Source organism: Chaetodon trifascialis, chromosome 12 (genome assembly GCF_039877785.1).
Source record: "Chaetodon trifascialis isolate fChaTrf1 chromosome 12, fChaTrf1.hap1, whole genome shotgun sequence".
NCBI lineage: Eukaryota > Metazoa > Chordata > Actinopteri > Chaetodontiformes > Chaetodontidae > Chaetodon > Chaetodon trifascialis.
In genome coordinates, this window is record NC_092067.1 from 12,547,366 (window position 1) to 12,567,768 (window position 20,403).

At 44.6% G+C, this 20,403-nt stretch overlaps 2 protein-coding genes across 3 annotated transcripts in view; one reads left to right on the forward strand and one right to left on the reverse strand.

The window, feature by feature from the left end:
* gpm6bb (glycoprotein M6Bb) overlaps nucleotides 1-20,403 on the forward strand; it is a 387,662-nt gene that overhangs the window by 29,716 nt on the left and 337,543 nt on the right. The gene's annotated exons all lie outside the window — the stretch shown is intronic.
* Nucleotides 1-20,403, reverse strand: part of igsf3 (immunoglobulin superfamily, member 3) — a 72,081-nt gene that overhangs the window by 19,416 nt on the left and 32,262 nt on the right. For both annotated transcript variants that reach the window (XM_070976773.1, XM_070976774.1), the window contains exons 3-5: nucleotides 12,204-12,623; nucleotides 7,421-7,807; nucleotides 2,786-3,193 (exon numbers count right to left, since the gene is read on the reverse strand). In XM_070976773.1, coding sequence (XP_070832874.1) covers nucleotides 2,786-3,193; nucleotides 7,421-7,807; nucleotides 12,204-12,623 — 1,215 coding nt within the window. The remainder of the gene's footprint in view (nucleotides 1-2,785; nucleotides 3,194-7,420; nucleotides 7,808-12,203; nucleotides 12,624-20,403) is intronic.

The window sequence follows — 20,403 nt, forward strand, 5'->3', positions numbered from 1 at the left end:
TGTTCATGAAGTCTGATTTTTGCCAGATCACATAATTCATTTCCTTGAGACTTTGCAGATTTCTCCATTATGTTCTTGTCAACAGCCACATCACTTTCGACCGTCCCTCACCCTCTCTCTCCCTCCGACAGCCATCAACCCCGATGTCCTTCAGGGTGTGTAATCGATGGCTCTCTGTCCAGACTTGGATACTGCTGGGACAGCCGCCTGCGGCCATAATTCTCTAATAGACAATAACTCTTCCTTCTCACTCTATCTCTCATCTCCCTGAACCCCTCCTCCCCCCATCCATGTCCCTCACTGTCTGCCTGCCTCTGTGACAGAAAAGAGGATTTCACGGCGATCCATTTTTCCCATACAACTCCCATCTCTTTGTCCGTGTGAATAAACATGAATGAGTTTGTTTCGGTCACTGTACAGTGTGTGTGGTTGAGGGTGAGACTGTGTCTATAGGCTACTCACTTGTACACACTTGCCACCACAGACACCCTGAGGGCCCCTTAAGCCAATCAGCTGCAGAGAAGAATCTCCACCAAGCACCTTTGTCCTCACCGTGGCAACAAAAACACAAGGCTGCCAGGGGACATCCCTCTCCCATCCCCTCCAGGTCTCATCAGCAAGAGAGAACACAAAGGAGGAGGCCACGGACTAAATTAAGGTACAGTGGCCATATATAATATCTTGAGCTTCAGTCTATAGACTGGTTCACTCAGAGGACATGCCAGCGTGAAGCCCAAGCTCAGAAGGAAACTGAAGCACAACTTTTCTTTTTTTATTCATGAGGTGCAAGAACCAAACAAGCAAGGCAAGAGAAGTAAACTAGAAGAAAGATGAAACACAGAAAAAAGTGCTCTATCCGCATGGTGGGTTTAGGTCCAATAAAACTGCAGTTGGAAGCTAAAGTGAGAAAAACGAGCTCCAAAACAAATCTGAGACGAGGTAAAACACACACATTGACCGTCACACAAGAGCGCACATTTAGAAAATCCTTTGATCAACAAGCATGGAGGAGAGGCAGAGGAGATGTCGAGGAGTGCAGCTGCAAGGAGACAAGCGGCTTCGGACTTCTTTTCCCTGATTTGCATAATGCGTCCCTTGTTCCTCAAACTAATGTTTCTGTTGTTGCCCGAACTTAACAAATGGCCACTTAAAAACTGACATCTCTTCTCTGCAGCACCACTGTGTGCTGCTGCAGGGAGCTAATCCGTTGGCTGTGTGTGTATGTGTGTGTGTATTGAGCACCGTACTCCTGGCCTGCCAGCTCCTCACTGCTCCGCTCCAGTGGCTTCCTCAGCCTGTACCGAGGATGTTCAGCTTAACTCAGCACTGACAGAGGAGACCCACAGACTGTGAAACACATTGCCGCTGCATTTCCATTCTAATAATTCTGGCTAATCCATATGGCTGTGTGTGTGTGTGTGTGTGTGTGTGTGTGTGTGTGTGTGTGTGTGTGTGTGTGTGTGTGTGTGTGTGTGTGTGTGTGTGTGTGTGTGTGTGTGTGTGTGTGTGTGTGTGCGCACGCGTCTATGATGGGTGTCACGGTAGCACTGCTCATGATGTGTGGCAGGTGGTGTGAGAGTGTGTGTGTGTGTGTGTCTTAATAGCTCATTTCCCTGAGCGGTGCATGAATAAACCATGGTCTACTATGTGGACTGCATGTTCTGCCCTCGCCATTCACAAGTCTTTAGCAAATCACAAACCGTACGGCGTGCTTAGATTTGGTGTGCATGTCAGCAGACACGCTGTCTTTTAAGAAGGTTTACATGCACGCAGGGACGGATTTTCAATGGGGGGGGGGTTAAATCTGATGTAGTTAAATCCGAACCTTGCATGGAAATAATATTACAGCAGGATAAACAATATCATCCATATGATCGAGGATATTTACACCTGCAACAAGCTCAGCTGCTGCTTGTCAAAACAAAACTAAAATGAAATGAATAACTGCACAGAGCATTCGTTTTAATCTGTTTATCTCCATAGTTTGATCGGGGGTTAGTGGCTGCTCTGTGCGCACAAGAAGACACTGAGATTCAGCTTCAGCAAAACAAGAAAACACAGGATTTACAGGATGAAAGCAGTCAGGCAGTGTAAGAACAAGAGTGTGCTGTGTCCCTCTTTCTGTGCAGCCTATATTCTAGTTGGATTTGGACTATTTTAAGTGAGGAAATGTGCTATTTCATTTCCTGCATCATTCAGTTATGTTCAGTAGCCCCTCTAAACTTTTAGCTGTCACTTCATATACTGTATATATTTCACCATTGTTCATACTTATGGCTAATGGTGTCAAGATACCTGAATTATAAACTTTGATACAATACTAGCATAACAAAAAAAAAAACTTTATTCAATACCTCTTTCAATACAATGGCAAAAAGAAAAGTCCTAGGCACACATACAGTAATAGTTTGTTTTTTTTTTTAATTAATCTTCCTTCACACAGTGCTGGTGCAGAAAAAGTCACTGAACCCATACCAACACGTTTGTGATAAAGTTAATAATACTTAACATTAATAATACTATTCTTAAAACTTTCAAAGCTTCAGAAGTTTCAATACAATATAATGCATAATTAACGGAGATTGGATTGTTTTAAACATGAAAAAGTATTGAATTTTTTATAGTATTGATTATCCAAAGAGGTATAATATTTCAAATGTGTTTCACTCCAACCAGCAGGGGGGGCTGCAGCCGCCACAGCACCCTTCCTGCCTTTATGCCTTAATGACATGGCGGAATCAGAATAAACACTATACTGGCGTTAGATGAGGCTGCAGTAACTTACCAACAGTCTTGACAGTGAGTGTCTTGGTGGCTGACTTCTCTCCAATCTTCTCCCAGTTTAGTTCTGGTTCCGTGCCGGTCTGAAGCCACTCTGTGGCTGTGCAGCGGTACTGGCCCTCATCCCCAGGTAAGGAATTATACAGGGACAGGGAGAACGTGTCGCCCCGCACCTTCTCCACACGTATCTCCCCATAGCTAGAGCGCTCTCTGTAGGCCAGACTGTGCCATATAGTGCCATCCCGATCCACGGAGGCCACCTCCTGAGCCGGTGCAGTCCCCTGCTTGTCAGTCCACTGCCAGACGACAGACAGGGGGCCTGTGGTGGAGTAAACCGAGCAGGTCAACTGGATCACGTCACCCTCTAGGACCTCGGAAGAGTTACTGGACAAGGCCACTGTGATGTTGCTCTCTGAGAAAACAGAGACAGAGAGAGACCTGGAGGTGAGAATGAGTTGAGAAAAAGTTCCTCAAAAACTCCTCACACTGAATCCCAGAGACAACAGGAATCACATTTTCTGTGTTAACACATTCACAGAGTACAGGAGGCCAGGGGCATTAAAACAAATCGTTGAGCCTGTTCCCGGGAGTTTAACGCAGTCTTCTGCGAGTGCTGTGCACGTGTGTTTGAATGCTTCTGTGTGTGTGTGAGAGGACGATAGCGCGGTTTGGTAACTGGCCTCGGGCACACTGGAATGACAGCCAGAAGAAGAGACCCTGGTGAGTGTGTGTGAGCGGGCTGTGATTCTGCCTCTGAACCCTGTGTGGCTTGTTGACCAAGTCCACACGGGAGCAGGAGAGAAGGCTCAGATCACAGGGCTCAGCGGCACTTCAGATGAAGAGGAGGATGAAAGTCTTTACTGGCTCTTCTTCTCTGTTTTTCTGCTTTATCTCGACTCTCATCACCTCAGCGTCCATCAAACATGGAGCTCTGGTTGACCCAAAAGCTCTCTCAGCTCTGCGGGGGCCGCGGCTGCTGTCTCATGGGGGTGTGACTTAAGGTTTCTTACTTTTTTTTTTTCTCCCCTCAGGCCAAGCTCGGCTGCTTCCCTCTCAGCTCGCCAGCACTCCTAATAAGCGTGAGCTCTCTCTGAATATGGAATATCACACTCAAATGAACAAAAGGAAAACCCTTCATCCTTTTCCTCTTCCTTTCTGTCTTTCATTGTAACAGCTGCATATTTTTTTTTCCCTCTCAACCAAGAACATATTGTATTCTATCACTTTTTCACACTGAGACGTGAAGAGAGGATTGTTAGACAGTTATGCGAGTAGACACAGACACAGACACACGCACACACACACACACACACACACACACACACACACACACACACACTCTGCTTCCCATGAAACTGTCTTGTTTCTGGACAACTTCGCCTTTCTCTAACTTTCCCTTTTCCTTCCTCTTTGAGTTTTACTTCTTACGTGTGTGCATTTTTTCCCACCTGCTCTTTCTTTGTTTTTTAACCATGGAAAGCTTGTTATCTCTATTATAGTATATCACAGGGCAGGAATTATATCACAGCCAAACTGCCGGTGCCATGGATGCCCTGAAGTGTGGCTGTAACGCTCCTTCTGCCACATGATGCGCCAGTGTGTAGAAGTTAGTTGGAGAGGCCGAGCTTGCAGTGAAGAAAAAGGCTAATTAAGAGTCATTACAACTCAAAACATGCTGCACTGGATGAGCTACAAGGACAAAGGTGCTTTGATATGGGTGATGCTCTTGATGCCCAACAAGCTTTCACAGACCACATTCTGACAGAGGCAGTGCTCTGCAGGAAAGTTTTGTGGTGAGTGAGCTAAAAGCTAAGAAGCTGAAACCTCATTCAGAAGAGGAATTTGTGAAGGAGTGCCTTGTTGCTGCTGTGGAGCTGTCAGCACCAGACAAAGTAAAACTGTTCCAAAGTGTCAGTTTTTCTGGAATAATTCATAGAGATGAAGGAAATCCTGATGCAGAAACTCAGCAATAGCCAACTGTCTGTGTGATTTGGCCTTCATGGTGGACATTACCAAGTACCTCTCAGAGCTGAACCTCACGCCAGCTTCTCAGCTCTCTCCTTTCAAATATAAAAACATTTGCAACTGGAAAGAGGAAACACTGAGCATTTTACCACTCTGCAAGAACAAAATCCAGCTATGACATCTGAATGCGCTGCTGAGTGTGAAAACTCCTTCGGGCATTCTTGTAAGAGGTTTCAGGACACGAAAACTAAACAAAAGGAACTGAACATATTTGCTGTTTGACGTGGAACCAGCTGATGTGCCTGACAACCTGCAACATGAAATCACTGAGCTGCAAAGCAATGACCTACTGCTGTGAGCAGCTCTTTTCAAAACTGACAAAGACTCCGTTCCACTCAAGACTGACTGACCCAAACCTGGAAAACCAGCTGCGTGTATCATAATCATCATCATCATCATCACTACTATCTGACATCAGATGCCTCACTGAAGAGAAGCAGTTCAAGCCATCACAAACGTTAGTGTGATATACGTGTTCAATAATTTAGTATGGCCAGGGGTGCTGCCAGAGGCGGGGCCAGGGGGGGCGCCGTGGTACAATTGCTGACCGCTCCAAGTGAGCGGCAGTATGCAGTAAATGGCTGCTCTTTGTGTGCAAACATGATGTGCTTGATGGTGTTCTTAATGAGTCCTGATGAAACCTGAAAGCTCAACATTGTCATCACACGTTTTTCACCCAGAAACAGCTAATATTTCTCTGTCTAATATGATCCCCTCTTTCTGTCAGCTGCTGTGTGTCTGCAGTGTCAGTGACAAGAAGAAAGCAGCAGTCTCGCCTTGAGAAGTTCCTCATCAGTGTGTTTGACGTTTAACATGTAAAAAAAAGTGTTTTCAGTCACTTTTGTGACTGCTTTTATGATCTCACACTCAAATGCGAATAGCTGCAAGGGTGTTGGAACTCATTCAGATTAATCTTGATCACCCTTCACATTTTTATTGGACATTATTAAAATATAACAATTAATATGAGTTATTCACACCAGACAGCATTTGTGCTACAGTCAAACATTCAAGTTCCAATTTTAATGATTTCGACTTTAATTCAGTGACTTCCGACTGTTGACTGGAGACTGTTTTGTCTTCATAATAAGTAATGATCACTTATTGCTATTGTACCACTGGTTTTGGCTGCAATGCCCAAATTAATATTATCAGTTTGTATTTATCAAAAGCCAAAGTTGCCTTGCCCTAAAAGTGATCTAACTCCAGGCCTGATACCCCCTCTCTTCTTTCCCTCTAACTTTGCATTTGTCCTTTAAATCTGTATGATAGAGATTCAGTGTGGCATGTAAGCTCTCTCTCCCTTTCTCATTGCAAAGGTAAACTCATCCATCAACACTGATTTGTCAGAAGTGTTTACGTCTGTTTTTCCTTTGCTGTCACCTCTGCCTGCCTCTGACTCATCAACTTTAACCCCTGCCACACTCTATTACTGACTCGCACCCAATTCCCCCAATTAGAGTGATGAAGCACATCTTGAAATCTTGTGGTGTGTGTGTGTGTGTGTGTGTGTGTGTGTGTGTGAGGTGGAGAAAGTAGGCATACGAGGACAGTTTACGCATGAAATACATGTCCACCTGACCACGACTGCTGTGTTTCATGGAAGTTCTCCTTCAATAACCATGGCCATTATCCTGTGTAAACACTATAAACCTCCTTTATGGGGCGTTAAGGTCCTTTGTTGGAAAAACAAAACCTCCCATACAGAGAGGTTCCCTGGTGACTGCTGCAGGCTTGAGGCCATTGTTTTGGGCTGATTTAGCAGGGGGGTGCAGAGCAGTCAAAATAAGGGAGTATTGGCTGTGTGAGAGGAGATACTACTCTGCTGTTATTATGTTTTATTATGCTGGTAGCAGCTGTCGCCACACACTGCTCCGGCCCTAAGAGACATGGAGATACAGAGAGAAAAAGGGACGAAGCGAATGACCCAAACTGGCGGAGGGGTGTTTTCCTGCTGCCACTGAGATGAAGAGAAATCTCGGTGACTGATGAGAGGATTGCGAGAGGGGTTTTAGAATGTAAATTTGCATCGCTGAGCTGCAAGCTTGACACAACCCCACCGGCCTGCCCTGCTTAACCCAGCTGAAGAGGTCTAGCCCCAGCAGAACACATTAATTCAGCCTGGGGAACCACTTAGAGGGCCCTGGAGAGCTGCGCGCCTTTCTCTGCTTCTTTTCTTTCTTCACGCTTTAATTTCATGGCTGTTAGCTCAGCCTCCTTGACTCTGGACTCTTCTGCTCTCCATTATCCTACTATAGTGTTACCCCCCCGACCAGCTAAGCCAAGGAAATGGTAAGGACCATAATGCTGCATTACCAATCCTTAGCAATCCACTCAAACAGAAAATACATCAGGAATAAGAGCAGCATTGTCCTTTCCTCTCTTACTCACAGTTAACAATAGAGGCTGTGCAGCTATCTTTTATAGGCCACCTTGGGGAGAGAGAGAGAGAGAGAGAGGGAGACAGACAGGGAGGCTGGAGAGGAACACAGCATGACATCCCATACTGCCTACATGAAGATAAAACTGTTATTATGAAAAGCTCATCATTCTTAGTGTAATTGACAACTAAGGACAACTAAGCCAGTGGCCTCATGAACAGATTATTACTCACTGAGCGGCTGGACTGTGATCTGGACATTGCGCGACCTCTTGCTGCGGTCGATGAAGTCTCCCGTGGGCGTCTTCTCCCGCTCTGTCACACGGCAGATGTATTTCCCAGCGTCTTCGGGGCGGAGGTGCTGCAGCTTGAGCAGGTGGACGTTGGCGCTCTCTTTACGTACAGTCATGTGACCGGCTGCCTCGCGGGCGATGTAATCGGGGCCCAGGACAGGCACGGCACTGGGGCCCACCACGGCCACCGGTGAGCTGCTGAAGACCCACGACACCGAGAAGAAACGCTCCGGCACATTCTGGGCCTCGATGGTGCAGCGAAGCTCCAGCGGCTCACCGGCCGTGAAGGACCGTCGCTCCGTGCTCACCTGGATGCTGAAGTCCCGATCTGAGTGAATAAGATGGAGAGGAAACAGAGTGAAAAATACAGATTAAGGGAAATTTTTTATGTTGTATTGTATGTAATATGTATTGCAAGGGAAACACTCAGTGATAGAAATCCATATATAAGCATGATGCATGTACACACAAACAATAAAATCTCCCTGTTGAACACATTTTTGTGACTTAGTAAGATGAGAATTTTATCCAATACCGGTAAAAGTACAAAACTCTTGAATACAGCACTAGATTTAAAAATAAAGCAGCAGAATGGAAAGAGCGTAGGAGTGGGGGAGCTCTCTTCAAGAAGGTGACATTTGTTAGGTTTCCAAACAACTTGTTTCTGATGTCTAAAACAAGACTGATGTCTAAATATGGGCTACAATTGAAATGCATGACACTGCTACGTTTTCTCAACATCCACAGTCTGGGGTGCTGAACCTGCATGCTAAAAGACAGAGAGTGAGAGGATTGAGGGAGGGGGCGGCTGGAGATGGGGTCTGCGGTGGTCAAGGATGGGTGGGGGCAATAAAAAAGCATCAGCTAGTGCCGAAGAGATAGAGAGAGAGAGAACGAATGCAAAGTTGAGAAGCTTGAGGTCACACAGTGCATCACTCCGGCAAAATGCTGATCTTTCAGAGAGCTCCGCTCTCTCTCCCCCCTTGGTTTCACCTCTGCAATAAAAAACGCATCTAATTAAAATTCTCTTCAGCAGCCTGAAACACAGTCAGGCGCTCTCCTCCTCCTCCTCCTCCTGCACGGTCTAAGACAGAACAGACAAAGTAAACACTGCTAGTGTTAGCCACATCATGCCGCACATGCGCCTGTGCCGCTGTGCTTGCATGTGTGCATACGGCTGAGTGTTCAGTTTTATTTGCTGTATTAATTTCCAGATGATGAGCACGGCACGTATCAGAGACGGCTGCTTTGCCTCTCAGTGAGGTGGCGGCCCCGAGCTGTAATTACAAAGACTTTAAACAGACTTCCTTAAAAAACACACTTGTGTGGAAAAGTTCAAAGCCTGCCATTGGTATAGAGCTCGTTATGCAGGGGAACATTATAGTGGAAGGGAAAAGGATACTGTTCACACATACAGTACAGTTTCTCACTCTGTGCTGTTGCATTGTGGACTGTTTTCTGCAGATTGCATTTTTATTATTTGACATTTTGCAGACTAAATGATAAATAATCACTAGAATATTAAGTAGTGACAATAATCATTATAGCAGGAGGGCACACATACATACATACATGCATGCATGCTTGCAATGGCATCAGGGTAAAGTGGAAGGCCCAAATATATTAAAGGAGCAGCAAGACATTGTATTATGACATTTGAATGTGATTAATTGTGAAGGAAGGGGAGCAAAGCGAAAAGGGCATTGACCTGCTTTGGCAAGTATTTGTCACCACTCAGCACGGAGCTCTAGGACCATGTTTCACAGGAAGAGCTCAGATGAGAGGACGCAGAGACACGGGATAGAAAACAGCCTCAGTCCAGCATGTGTTAGTTGTTAGAGCTAATTAGAAAAAAAATGAAAGAAGTATGAAGTAGCAGAAGGAGTAAGGAGGAAGTGGGTGACGGAGAAAAACTGAGGAAGAGGAAAAAAAAATGCAGTGATGAGACAGGACTGAAATGAGAGGTGACGTGAGAGGAAAGGAGGAGGTGGGAGAAAAGGGAAAGAGAGACGGTAAAAATTGAGAGTGGAAGGTGCATTAGGATTCTGTCCGTCGCTCTTCTCTCTGATGCTGAGGCCGTGGGTGATTAGATAGTGATGGGGTTGTCTTGAGATCCACTCCATCTTTTATAATATGAGCCTAATGGACGAACGGCACCCTCTCCTTTCCAAATTTTTCCCTCTCTCTCTCTCTCTCTCTCTCTCTCTCTCTCTCGCTCTGTTCCAAATATGCACATGGACAGGTGCAACATCAAATACAAGTTTAGCCTGAAGGTATGCGAGATGCGCCCTCGCCGTGCATTACCTAAGCACACAAGAGGAAATCAAAATGAATCCACACACATACACAAAATCGAGCACTCACAGACAGCGACACACACAACTCTGCTGTATTCTCTTTGTCACGCAACAACACCTCCATCCATTATAGATTACAGAGAAGACAGAGAGTGACGAAGGCTGCTGAGAGGGGAGCTCTTTGTGCTTTTTGTCTCCTCCCTAAAGTAGCAGGAACTCATCTGACAAACCTGCTTTACATCTGAGTTCTCACTCCCTCTCACTCTTCTCATCCACACAGCACTATCTAGGGCACCATCAACTTGTATTGGTCCGGAGTGGATCTGATGCTTAATGGAGGAACGGCAGAATGACTCCACTTTGAAATGATTTACTGGCATGAGACACTCGCCACTGCGTGCTGCCTTGGTAATTGAGCTAATGTCAAAGCAGTTTATCACCCATCTCCGTGGCTCTTTCTTGGAAGCATACAAAGACGTTCTTTGTGGATGCGGAATAAAGCACAATGGGTGTGAAGGGGTCGAGTCGGGTGGGAGGTTGTAAGTACATGTGAGGAGTCGTAAAGCCATCTTTGTTTCTGGTCTGTCCACTCCAGACAGCTTATTAGATCATTATCATACGAGGCCTACTCCTCCACCCACCCCCCAAGTGCACTCTTTGTTTCTCCCACATACTTCCATCATGCACCCCTTGTTACTTTCTCAACCCCATGTCTCCCTGCCGCCCCCCCACTTCCTCTTCCTCCTCCGGCTAGTAACTCCCTTCCATTAGACAGTCTCCTCCTTCAGAGCCAAATTAAACCAGCATGGTTTCTCCCACTAATGCACACAAGAACAAGTGATTGAAGTGGAGTGATTGAAAAAAATAATTTTGGCCTCTGATCTCTGGGCCACCTGTTGCCTGGGAGATTGTGTAAGTGGAATCCATAGGCCTCCCATGTCAAACACCCACACTGTTTGGAGCTGGTTAAAATATTCTTGGACGTGCTTGCAATGTTGCCCATCAAACAGACACAAATACAAAAGCGGGGAGTCTGTGGAGGTTTAGTTAAGCCCTTTTTAGCAAGCTAATGAGCTTAGTGGGAGATACCGATCAGCGATCAGAGGAAGCCGGCCCACATGCCCACATGTGCGTGTCTGTCAAAAGGACAGGGGGGACCGAAGAGCAGGGCTCAACAGTTCAAGAATTTCGCTGGCATAATCAAGTAAAAATAAGAGTGTGCAAATGTGAAAAATTATTCAGGCACACCAGTGGGAATGACCAGTTCCAGATGATTCAAAGGCAGAATATTTTGAAGATTGGTTCTTGTATCGGTACTTGAAGAAACCACAGAGACAGAGACCCACATACACAGCTGGGCAGAGAGGTGAACCCAGGTGCAGTGCATGATACTCAAGCTGACGACAACTATGCTTGATAGTGTATGTGGAATCAAACCCTCACAGCGAAAAAGCCAGTAAGAGTAATTTATCAAAATGCCTTTTCAACAAGCACGAACCTGCATGTTTTCACCTGTTGTGTTGGCAGATTATCCACCACCAGTATGTTTTAGCCATGGCATGCTAATTGTTACGAACAAAATGAACCTGTTTGGCCTAATTGGCCTTGTACGTTAAAAGTTGGCACAGTCTTGCTGACTTTCTGGCTGTTGTGGCAGCCCCACACCAGCCCCACCTCCCTGTACTAGCAGTACTTGCCGTGTTCAGACTGCATGACATGGCTCAGTTTGGCTCGGCTCGCTATTTTTGGTTTTCCATTGCCAAAAGTTGTGGACAATCCCTGGTATATTCTTTGGTATCGCCTCAGTCGAAGTTCCAAGCGGACTGAGAGTCATCACTTTGACAGAGCAGCCAGAGAGGTCCCATCTGTGCTCTGATGTTGGATTTCCCAAACTCTCCTGTTGTGTTCTGTTCACCACTCTTTTGTGTCGCTGCATTCAGCCTTTTCTGAAACAAAGTTTGTCTACTTCCTTTGACAAGCAAACGTTTGAAAGAGCTCGTACAATATTTTATTCAGAAAGCCGTGTTTCAACATTTCATTGTTTTAAAAAGCAGTGTCAATCTTTTAAAAGCTGTTTTCAACGTGTCACATTTAAAAAAAATCAGTTTCAGTGTTTCAGAAGGCTTTGTCAATAATTTAAAGCCTATGGCTCGAGTATAGATACTGGGGTCCTCCTCCTCCATAGTCCGTTAGTGGTTTTCACATCATAGTTGCACACAAGGAGAAAGAGCACACATACGCACACCTGCACAGTATAAATATGTATGGAATAAATTGTTTGGTAATACATGAACATTTTTCACTGTGCTGCTATTTCTTTGCATGCTCCTAATTTTTTCATTTAGGAAAACATGTAGAAGAGCAGACGAGCATCTTTACCCTCCCTGCTCCCTTCTCTTTTCCACAGAATCTCTTCCCTTTACTCACCAGTGGGCTGAATGCGGAGCTGAGTCTTGTCACTCTGCTTGCGCGTCATGGCAAACCAGCTGTCGTCTGTGTCCTGAATCCACTCGGCAGCCTGGCAGTAGAGCAGGCCCTGGTCCACCGGCTGTAGCTTGTGAATGGTCAGCCTGTAGGCCGTGGCGCTGGTTTTATCCAGCCTGAGGTCCCCTGCGGCCATCCTCTGCCGGTACGGTCCCCCGGAGCGCAGAACAAAGTCCCTTGACAAAGTGACGAGCTCCTGAGGCGGAGCGGCCGCGTCCTCTGGAGACCGCAGGTACCAACCCACGGATAAGTGGGTGTGCTGCATTGTGGTCCGAGACACCTCGCAGGTGAGCTGTAGCGTGTCGCCTTCCACCTTGGACAGAGTCTGGGCTGGAGCTGTGACTGTCAATGAGTCAGCGATGACTGCAAAAACAAAGGAGAGGAGAGCAAATCAGCACTCAGGGTCAGGTCTTTCTATAAAGTGTTAGCTGGTCCCTTAAACACCACATGAACCCCCAACCTGTCTATAAGAAATACCATGCAGTGCTGTTATTGTTAAATGTGGACAACTTTCTACGATATAACAGTTTTTACTTCTGCCTACTATAATGGAAGTGAAAATAAACAGGCATTCTGCTGTAAGTGGATGAAAATGTCTGACTCCCCAGTGTGAGGATAAAGTGTTAATGTAACCAAGCTTTTGTTCTGAGGTGACTGCCCTCTATTTCCTCTTCCATACGTGACTTTGACATGTTATCGTGCGCTGATGGCATTTTCTCAATCTCATACAGCCAGACGCCTCCAGAGCCCCCTCCGGCACCCCTCTTAGATTGATATTATCCTATATGGTCTGTAATTGCAAACAAACAGCTCCACACTGGGCATCTTACAGCCACACTCCCTCTCGCTAAATGTTTTTTGATCACACATACTAAATACACAAACAGCTTAAAGCTTAAAATTGCCATAATATATTCACCCCAGCCCTTCTACCTATAATACAAATGAGAACAGAAGACGGACTTCAAGCCAGATGGTTATAACAGCGGAGATGAGAGAAGGCGGCCAGTCAAGTGCTAGGAAGCAACAGAGACATCAAGATGTGATAATTTAAGAAAGCAGGCTGGAAAAACTCCACACATCGACGGAAATAAACATGTATAGCTCTTAAAAGGAGCTAAGGAGTATTTTTGGATATGTACCAGGGCGCCGCTGTATATGGGTATGTGAAGAGAGGAAAAAAAAGAGGCTGAAAGGAAGTACTGGACCTAAGATTCCAAAAACATCATGTATTGATCACAACCAAAAGGAGGAAAGGTCGTGATTAAAAAACAACTAGCTCCATTGTCCACAGGGTTAGCTTTCAGCTGTGTTTGGACGTGTGTGAATGCTATCCTTTTGTCTGAGACTGTGAGCGTATGGATGGTGTAAAAACACACACAAACACATGTATGCACACATATGCATACATACACCACGCCTGAGAAACAGAGCACACACAAAGATGTCACAATAGTCAATGTTCACAATGGACAGCAGTCAACCACTTAAGCTAGGCTGGGATAAAATGAATTGAGCGAATAAATGCCGAGAGAAGCTTTCTTGCATTGCCACGCGCTGACTGCGCTGACTGTGAGCCCCTCTTAGAAGCCCTGAAAATGGAAGTGCTTTGTGAGGTTTTATGCTAGTGGAGTGCTTTGTCAAGATGTTTGGCTATTCAGGCTCTTAAGGGATTGTCATTGTGAAGACTAGAAATCAGCACGTTTGAGGGTCCGCTCTTCTCCTCAAGTCACCTTCTATGATGAAACAAAGGTGCAGGAGAGAAGCTTCATTCCAGCAATCATTAGATGCATACAAGTACTACACGTATGTACACGCAGTGGTGGACGTAGTGCTCAGATCTTTTACTTAAGTAAAAGTAGCAATATCACATTGTAGAAAATACTCTGTTAAAGAAAAAGAATTAGCATCAAAATATACTTAAAGCACCAGAAGTAAAAGTACTTATTATGCAGAATGGCCCATTTCAGAATAATATATATTGTATTAAATAATAATGTAGAGTATATTATATAATATAATTGGATTCTAATTATTGATGCATTAATGTGTGCATCACTTAATGCTGCAGCTGCTAAAGGTGGACATAAGTTCAAATGAGTTTATATACCCCAGACTGCTTCTCCTATAATCATACCTCATAATTAATGTTATTTATATTTTGTATACTTATACGAATCTGTAACGAGTTAATGTAGTGGACTAAAATTTATAACATTTACCTCTGAAATGCAGTGGAGTAGATGTGTAAAGTGGCATGAAATAGAAACATTCAAGAGTCCTTCAAAATTGTACTGAAGTACTTGAGTAAAGTTACTTTCCCCCACTGCAGTCATGTGGCTCGGCGTGTGCGCTAATGTGTCTGTGTGTGAAAAGATGAGTAAAATTGAGAGATGGGGATTGCGAGAACAGAGAAACAGACACCACTAATGAAACAAACGGGGGGAACAAAGGCAGAGAGATCAGAGAAAAGAGATAGAGGAGGCGGAGAGAAGAGGCTTGACATGTGGTTACTGGAGTTTAACAAGACACTCAAAGAAAGAAACAACGATAAAACAGAAGTGGCAGGATAAGAAAGGGAGTAATCAGGTGGGTCAGACGCAGTGGCTCTGTAATGAGATGAAGCATGCTGGAGATATATACAGCCAGTCCAGAGAAAAACAAACCGTTTCCTGCGATAGTTTAAAGCAATATTGAAAATACTGACAAGGTCTGACTGAAATATGCCCTCTAATGCACTCCTCCATTACCTTGAGCGCTTGATAAACAGCCAAGCAGCAAGGGAGGCAAATGGTAGTCATGGGCAGCACTAAAACTATTCTGCTGATATATTTGTTTGCTGGTTGTATGATAAAATGGCTAACATGGGAATCTTAGCAGGCCTGTATTCGTGTTTATATTCAGATGCTTTATCTATTCCAGGTTTAGGATGAGCACTCTGCTCCTGCTAATGGCTGTACCTGTTCAACATGATCATTTACTAACTTTCAGTGGAATAATATTGTGTTATGATCTTACACTGTTGTCTAAATAAGTAAATGAGTAATTAAAAATAAGCAGAATTGGTAAGTAAAGTGAAGTTTTGCAGTTTTTTTTCTGATGTGGCATCAGTGGAATCAAGCTCATGAGTCACTTTGATCAGATTTATATGTGATGTTGCACGCAACTGCCATGCTGTGATATAAATCTATATCATAAGATAACGTAAAGTGTTCCGTCCGAAAAAATCAAGATCAAATCAAAGAAAAAAAGAAAAGTCTGACTCTGCTCCCTGAATCACCCGGTGTTTCCAAGTCCTCTCCCTCCGACTCTCCAGTAAACACTGACTGAACGGAAACCTCACGTAGACATACTGTTACCACAACAACACACCTACGCTACAACCTGCCATCGCCATAGCAACCCTCCTACATGATGCTGAAGGCCTCTGAGAACAGCCAGTAGTAACTATAACAACCGCAACCCAGTTCTGACGAGGACTCCCGTCCCCTCTGTGGACCCAACCGGAAAACAATGTGACAACAGCAGCCTGAATCTCGTCCCTCTGCCTGCTTCTCACATAGGTATTTAAAACTTTGAGTTCATCTCAAGTCCTCTGGGCCAATCAGATCCCTACAAACTGGCAAGTCTGGGCACCAGAACCAATCAGACAGCTCCAGCCAATCTCAGCAATTCCAAGGGTCGGGCTGAGGTTGTAAACACACCGAGATCCTCCAACAGCCCCACTGACCTCAATCTGGGAAGGATTAGGAACAGCAGGAGAATCGTTCTCTGGCACACACACGCAACACGCACACACTTGTGTCGCTTGTGAGGACATCGTTTTGACTTGCTCTGCTTTGACCATAACTGCTGTGTGCCTAGTTTAAAAGAGCAAATCTGGGAAAATTCTGGTATTTTCTTGTAGTCAACAAATCGCACAAAAAGACCACAACAATGAAATTATCGAACTATTTGGAGCCACAGCGTAGCCATACAGAGCAGTTAAAGATTTGCCATCCCGAAACTGGTAAACACATCGATAAGCTGCACCGTTACAGTGATTAATATGTTTCTTCATTTCAGTGACAATGGGCACTGCAGTTTATTTCAAATCAACCTCACATGCACGGTCCTGCTGCAGGAAATACCACAGAGCAATCCACGCTGAAAATAGTCCCTGACAAAAGCACTATTTACTCCCGATTGAGAAGCTTTTACAAAAAACAATAGTGCCCAGCAGTTTTAGGATATTGTTGAAATGAAAGCATACATTTGCAACCTGTTTTTATGTCTTCAGCAAGAATGAACGGACTAATAGTTTTGTCCTTTTCACAGCATTTATTGGTGATAGCATTTTTCATATTGTTGTCATCCTTTAACCTGCACCTAATTCTAACCTCAACCAAAAAAAAAAAAACATGGTTTGGCTGCAAAAACACACTGGTGGGACCATCTTTTTGTGCTGACATCGAGGGTCAGTCACCACAGAGTTAACAGATTCCCCCCCACACACACACTGAACTTGGGATGATGCTGTGTTAAAAGAAAGTGCAGCCACTTTGCCGAGCCAAAAGCTGCGCTGCTGCAACCTCCTCCTGGCTCATCCGAGTGTTACCACCGCATTACCGAAGAGTAAACACAGATATTAAAATTTGTTCCTGATGGCAAATGCCAGATATTGTTCATATCTTTGGAAGTTCTAATGAACGCATTTCATTTCCCTCACAAACCCCCAAAACTGCTAGAGAAAGTGTGTTGAATTCGATGGGAATGCCTCCTTTCAGTGCAATTTTAAAATATTCAAAACATTTGGCACTGTCATTTCACCACTGCAAAAAACTGTGCATGCACTGCACTGCCACTCAATGAGGCTTTATTACCATGAAATAAATAACAATTTAAGGACTATGTGAAGGATTTAATGTAATTTTCCTCATCTGTATCTCCTTTGTAGAGACTGGGATCTCAAAGCACTCGTGATTAAGACGTTTTTCACTGATGAATCAGGTAATCTTCCACAGTTTGAGATGGAGGTTCTCGTGTGTGGATGTGAACATGCATGTGTTATTCCGTCTTTCTGACTGACACAGAAGCTGTCAATCCTTTATAAATCTTTAAAGCGACTCTCTTCCTGCTCTACCTCATCTGCAATTTTTGCTTTCATCTCGCTCCATTCCAGACCTTCCCTGACTCGCTCAGCCTTCTCAAGTGAACGACGGTTGTCATCCCTCAAGCTGGCCTTTTAAGTCCAGTCACACAGGGATAGAAGAGGGGGGGACACAAGGACAGGAAAACGGAGGAAAACAGATTTCACAAAGACGGCACGAGGAGAAAAAGATAATTTCTGAAGTCTGATCTGCACATTTTGCATGCACCCAAACTTTTAACATCTCTCCGTGATGTGTGCGACAGCTACTGAAGTTGACGAAGCAGAAAACAGGGAAAAAAAAGAAAGAAGAAATCAAATAGCAGTGTTTGTTTGTGCTCTCTGCTGTCGTCTTGTCATGGACTATGATGATGACAGGAAGAACTGGAGAGGTTCACACTGCCCTCTGGATGTTACTACTGCTATAAATGTTCTGGGTCACATGACACAAATAAACACATGTATGCACCCACAGAGCTGTCATTTCGCTGTGGTTCTCTCTGCATTTACTTGCGCCTGTATGTGTTTATGTGCCTGTTTATAGAGCAAATGGAAAGGCTTTGGCTCTGTTTTGTTTTTTCATTGGTGGTAGTTTAACCTCAGTTAGGAAATGTCAAACTTTTGCCACTGGCTGCTGGTCAGTCAGATATGAATTAGATGTCAAGGGCACGCAACGACGGCAGTCTCCATGATGGAGTTTTTCTCAGACATATATTGACAAATGTTCTGCCTGCTGGCAAATACCACTCCAAACGATATTATGAGGCAGTCAACACAACTCACCCTACTAACTACACTACATGGCCAGAAGTATGTGGACAACTAAGTAAAGTTTGTGGACATCCATACTGTGTGATTGTTACACAGCTGATTCCACAACTATGGGCGTTACTATGCAGCCATAACACCCTCTGCTCTGCTGGGAAGCCGTTCCACAAGATTTTGGAAACTGTCCGCAGGGATTTGCTCCACTTCAGCTACAAAGGCATTAGTGAGGTCAGGCAGCGGTGTTGGGTGATAAGGCCTGACTTACAGTCGGCGTTACAATTCATTCAAAATGTCTTTGATGGGGTTGAGGTCAGGGCTGCATGCAGGCCAGTCAGGTTCCACCACACCAACCAAACCAACTTTGCTCAGACCGACTTGAGCCCTGTGTTAGGAAAAAAAAAAGCAGCCCTCTCATTCACTCCAGTGGAATCAGGGGTCTGGCCAAACACTGCAGGATTGCACAGCCAAAAAGGTAAACCAGGTTCAATACGTCATCTGGGAAGGTAATGCACTGACCAATCACATTGCCAGTGCATGACTCTGGAACATGAACAGCACATTTCTACTGTTTCTATCTGCCAAACAAATAAAATAGTTATCTTCTAGGGTTGTTAAGTCACATTAGTATTACAAATCCAAATCTGCATTTTGCTCTCTGATAAACCTTTAAATGAATTAATTCCTCTGGAATCTGTTAACTGGACTTCATCTTAAAAAACACGTTCCACCAACAAGGTGTATGGACAGCTTGTCCGCATACTTTTGGCCACTTACTGACATTCACAACGCTACTGTTAACGCTGCAAATGCTCAGCCACAGCTGAAGTGGTTACAGCTTTTCGGTGTGCAATAGCCTTAAGTGTCTGTGTTTGTGTGTCTTGCAAAGCAAATGGCCATTTGGCAAAGCCAGTAGGGTAATTATTGTTAATTACTCTGTGAAACTGAGAGCACTGCTGAGAGGGAAACAGAGCGAGTGGGCGATCTTCAGCTCCACTTCATGTGAGTCCAGCCTCACCACTAAGCGGACGTCACTTGCTGACCCAGGATGCTGGCTGCAACACATGCAGGCGTATTGGGTCAGGAAGTAATAGAAAGAGAGATAAATACAGAAACTGTGCCTACACCTGTCTTTCTCATACTTATTATCCATTATCCTGCCCATTCACATCCTCCATTCCTTTGTTCTTCGCTGTGAGAGCTGTCGATGAGTCAGAATGCGGGATGAAGTGGTTCAACTGGGAAATTGGGTGAGAGGAGAAAGAAAGGTAAAGTAGGAGGAAGCAGAAAAAGTGAGGATGGAGACAAAGAGGAAAAAGAAGAAAAGAGCAAAGACGAAGAACAAAGAGGCAGTGCTCTCATCCCAGGACCCACACATACACCAACACCACATGACTCTCAGGAAGTGCAAAAACGACTGGAGATAGATGATTATTATTCTGTTTGTAGCCTATATATAGATAGTGTACTTGTCACTCTTACTTCAACACCCTAAATGAATGTCCACACCCACAGTAACAAAAATCTTGCTGAACAACACAAAGTGATCACTTCCTCAGGAGACTTGAAAAATCAAGCAGGTCTTCAAACAAAAAACTCAGAGCAACCACTAAAGCAAACTGTGACGAACTGAGGTCTACACATCATCCCCAGGAGCGTGTACTGATAATAAGGACAGGATACAGAGTAAAAGAAGAAGAAAAGGGTCACGCCTTGCAGCCAGAAAAGAGACATGTGGGAGCCCTCTTTAACAGAGAAGAAAGGGGTGAGAGTGAAGTTGAAGGCTGTGCTGTGGGATCTGAGTCCACAGCAGGGGGCACATCTATTATACAACACACACACGATCACACGAGCTCAACACCTTATTGAGTGTAAGATGCAGAGCACCGCTCCTTCATCTGTCTGCCTCTGTGTCTTCGCTTTATTGATGTGTTATGTAATACACGCGTAAAAGATATTAGGCATTGTATGGACCCAGGGTAACAATTATATATTCATTAAGAACTAATGACAAAATATTGGGTTTGGTAATGAGATCTTCTTTAATCCACATTGTACAATACCCAAGGATTTTACACCTGCATTTACTCAAATTTTGGGCTCCCCGCTGCGAAGCTGTGGCCTCTGCAGTTCACTATGAACCAGGTCCTGTGATGACAACGAAATCTACCAGTAATTTGCGCGGAGAACAACTGTTGGAAAACAGCAAAAGCATTAAGGAACAAGGGCTAAGCACAAAAATACTATCAC